At 46.1% G+C, this 3535-nt stretch overlaps 1 protein-coding gene across 1 annotated transcript; it reads left to right on the top strand.

Moving 5' to 3' along the window:
- Positions 1-1066: 1066 nt before the first annotated feature.
- LOC109738778 (MADS-box transcription factor ANR1-like) lies at positions 1067-3244 on the top strand. The gene is made up of 2 exons (XM_020297876.1): positions 1067-1348; positions 3074-3244. The coding sequence occupies exons 1-2, from the start codon at positions 1067-1069 to the stop codon at positions 3242-3244; spliced, it is 453 nt and encodes a 150-aa protein (XP_020153465.1).
- Positions 3245-3535: the final 291 nt, after the last annotated feature.

Genomic DNA, 3535 nt, shown 5'->3' with positions numbered 1-3535 from the left:
GGTGTCTAAATACAAACTTCAGGCAATATTGTAACCACCATAAGCGAGAAATTGATTGAAAAGAAACTGGAATTCAGGTATTTATGCGCAAACAAAGGTTGCGCCGACGTGGCCGATTCGTACCAAAGACGTAACCGGGTTTATTGGTTGTGGTGGATCTATGACTTCTTAATCCACAAGATATGGAATCTTACACGTTAGAGCATCATACGTTTGATATTAGCATCAAAAGTCGTACCTCGATTGCCGAGAAAAAGTCATGCCGTTTGTCGCCTTCCATATCAACCGTGTTAATATACAATTGGACAGTTGTACCAAGATATAAGTACACTGTTATGAGGAAAGTGTACTACCAACATGTTATATGGTAGCCGAGATACAATTGATGGCTCCAAGACATGAGCACACAAACTTTTTTGCAGGCATGAGAATGTTAGACATAATCTTGACATGCATAAGTTTGTTAGCCGGGCCATGCATGATTGTTGGTTAGTAGCTTGGTCAAGTCGTGTGTGGCTGTTAGAGAGTTTCCAGTAGAAGATAAGGTCAGTGATTAGTGCGTCCAGGTTTTTACGTTAGGTGACTGCATGGTGGTTGTTGCCGTGCATGTAGCTAGCTCAGTGCGTGTGTGTGCGTGGAGTTAGTGGCCGGTGGGGTGGGAGGGTCGTGTGTGTGCGCCCATGTATAATACCCCATGTACTGATCAACCGGAGGCGTCGGTATGAGCTGAGTGTAGCCATGTAGCCACTGTAAGGAAGAAAAGGATTGGAGCATTCGTGTGCCCGTGGCGGCGTTCGTGCGCCGGCCGAAAAATCTTGTGTCCACTGTTCTTCTTCTTTCACCTCCGTTCGAGTGAGAAGAGAGGTAGCTAGAGGGCTGCGGTTCCAACAGAGAACACAACTTTTAATAAATTAAGTGTATCATTCGTAAGTTACATGGTAAAGTGTGGAGACTCAGTTGGATAGCTCTACCCAGATTTAAGCACACAGTTGTGAAGAAAGTGTGTACCACTACCCTCCACATATACGTTGCAAGATGGATTAATTAAGGAGATCTAAGAGATATCATGGCGAGGGGCAAGATTGTGATTAGGAGGATTGAGAACATGAGCAGCAGGAAGGCCACCTTCTCCAAGCGGCGTCATGGCCTGTTGATGAAATCACGTGAGCTAGCCATCCTCTGCGATGTCCAGGTCAGCGTCATGGTCTTCTCCTCCACCAGTCGCCTCTACGAATATGCCAGCTCCATCGCCGCCACCACCATGGGCATGGCCATGCCTTCCATCATTCAAAACTACCAATCTGCACAAGAGCACCATCACCTGTTGAATTCAGTTTCACAAGTCATGGTATGCGCGCATGCATTCCTTGAAACCTTTTTTACTCTCAACGTTCCATACATGATGTTTTTAACACGCAGACATGCAGTTTGCATGATGAAACTTTGAATGCTAGTTTGTTTTATACAAAAAGGTTGGTAAAATTACAGACTTGTAAAAAAGGTGTAATAATGTTAGGGCATCTCCAACGCCAACTCTCAAACCGTCCGCATACGTATGGACTGTGAGGTCCGCACGTGTTTTGCCATCCAACATCGGCATGTATCGGTCTGCCGACCGGTCCGGGCGCATTTCCCCCCGTAAATTGGAAGCAAAGTTGGGGGCGGAGTTGGGGGCGGGGGGGGGGGGGGGGGGGGGGGCTTTGCCGGAGTCCGAACAACGGCCACTAGGACTCTGACACTCCCGCCCCACAAAAATCCCCCTTCTTGGTCCCATTCTTTTTCAATCCGCCCCTTCTCCCCCTTGCTTTGCATCCGTACCCTCCTCCTCCGTCGTTGCCGATGTACCACTCCGGTCGCCGCACAGGCATTGCCGGACGTCCGTAACCAGCACCGACGCGCCCGCTCGCCTTTTACGATGGCACACTCCACCCAGGACCCGTCCGTAGCCAGGTACACTCCGCCCCTGTCCAGGACGTCCATGGTGGACACCACGCCCTATAGGTGTTCGGTCAAATGCCGTTGAACTTATTTTCGAAAGCCATGTTGTTCTTTTAGAGTACGAAGGATGGTGGGGTACTCGATGATGGATGATGAGTTGTTGTGATATGCGTGGTTGGTCGTATCCGTGGATTTCATAGGCAGGAGCAGAAGGGGGCTCTTCTGGCAGCGTGTGCATGATTCGTTTCACGCGCGAAAGCACATTTCGGCTCTACAACATGCACATCATCCATCATCGAAATGTGAAGTCATTATCATGTCGATGATACGCCATCAAGACCACCATCACCAAGTTTTGTGGCGCGGTTGATATGCTGGAGGCAAGGTGGCCATTGCACGCGGCTACCAAGGAGACCGTAAGTTTTGTTTCTTCTTGCTCAACTTATCGATTGATTGATTGATTCAATTAATGTTTCTCTACACATTGTGTAGTCTGTATGTGCTGCCATGGTGTATCACAAGCTAGAGGGAAGACCATTTACGCACATACATTGTTGGATGAAACTCCAGGGGCAGCATGTGTGTGGACGACAATGATCCGTTCATTAAAATCTTGTTGAACATCTGGTTAATCTAGTTGATTGAACTATTTCTAGTTGAGTTTGAACTATTGTTGTACTAGACTTATTTGCATGCTATGTATGGATGATTTATGCTATTTTCTATATGAACTTTAATGAATTTCGTCCGGTATGTTGAAACCCGGCTTGAAATGTATGTGAATATCGTTGGATGACCAGCTCCCGCATCCGTGTCTGTAGACTGTTCCCCCGTCCGCGGATGGATGCGGGGGGAAATTTGCGTGTCAGCGTTGGAGATGCCCTTATGCTCATTTGAAAAATCTCAGTAAAAATGTACAAATTGATAGTCAAAATAGAGATGTTTAAGTCTTATATTGTATGCATATACTTTTAGCACTACAACTTAAGCCAACAAAGTTATGCTTGTTTGGCAAATACCCATAATAGTGCCAGTTCTTATATTTTTGACAAAAGTTGTGACACTCACTTGTAACAGTTTACGGTAACTTAAAATTTCTGTTTTTATAACAGAAAAATGTCTTTTTTTTTTCTAGCTTTGGGAAGGGGAAGTCCGGAAATTACATCAGGAAATACAGATGCTTCAAGAACATCATGGGTACAAGTTCTTAATTCAGTTCCTTCCAGTACCCGATATCGAGCTCCGGGGTGAAAGCCCAGATCTGAAGTCTGGCAATGGCGATGGTTATACATCATTACCTTGTTGAAAGCATTGCTCGGATATGCTCTGACTGTCAGGGTGAAAACTAAGGTTCTGGCCTTGACTGGCTGGATCCGGTGACAGTGGCGATTGAGCGCCGCTCCCTTCCTGAAGGTGTTGTTGTTGAAGAACCTCGTCACCCATATGGTGTGTCAAGATGGTTGTGCGAGTATGGTCTTTCCTGTAGTTTGCCGACCATGGATCCGAGCACTTTGGATTTTCTTTTGTTTTCTTTATTTATTTTTTTCGTCATGCATAGCTTTGGTCTTATATGACATTGCTACTTGCAGGCGTGTTT

The sequence above is a fragment of the Aegilops tauschii genome, chromosome 7, assembly GCF_002575655.3.
Source record: "Aegilops tauschii subsp. strangulata cultivar AL8/78 chromosome 7, Aet v6.0, whole genome shotgun sequence".
Lineage (NCBI taxonomy): Eukaryota > Viridiplantae > Streptophyta > Magnoliopsida > Poales > Poaceae > Aegilops > Aegilops tauschii.
Note: the sequence above shows the minus strand (reverse complement) of the source record. Positions and strands in the feature narration are given on the sequence as shown.

Coding starts and splice junctions, on each gene's coding strand:
- LOC109738778 (XM_020297876.1), top strand. CDS start 1,067: ATGGCGAGGGGCAAGATTGTGATTAGGAGGATTGAGAACATGAGCAGC. Junction 1,349..3,073: donor ATTCAGTTTCACAAGTCATG/GTATGCGCGCAT, acceptor TTTTTTTTCTAG/CTTTGGGAAGGGGAAGTCCG.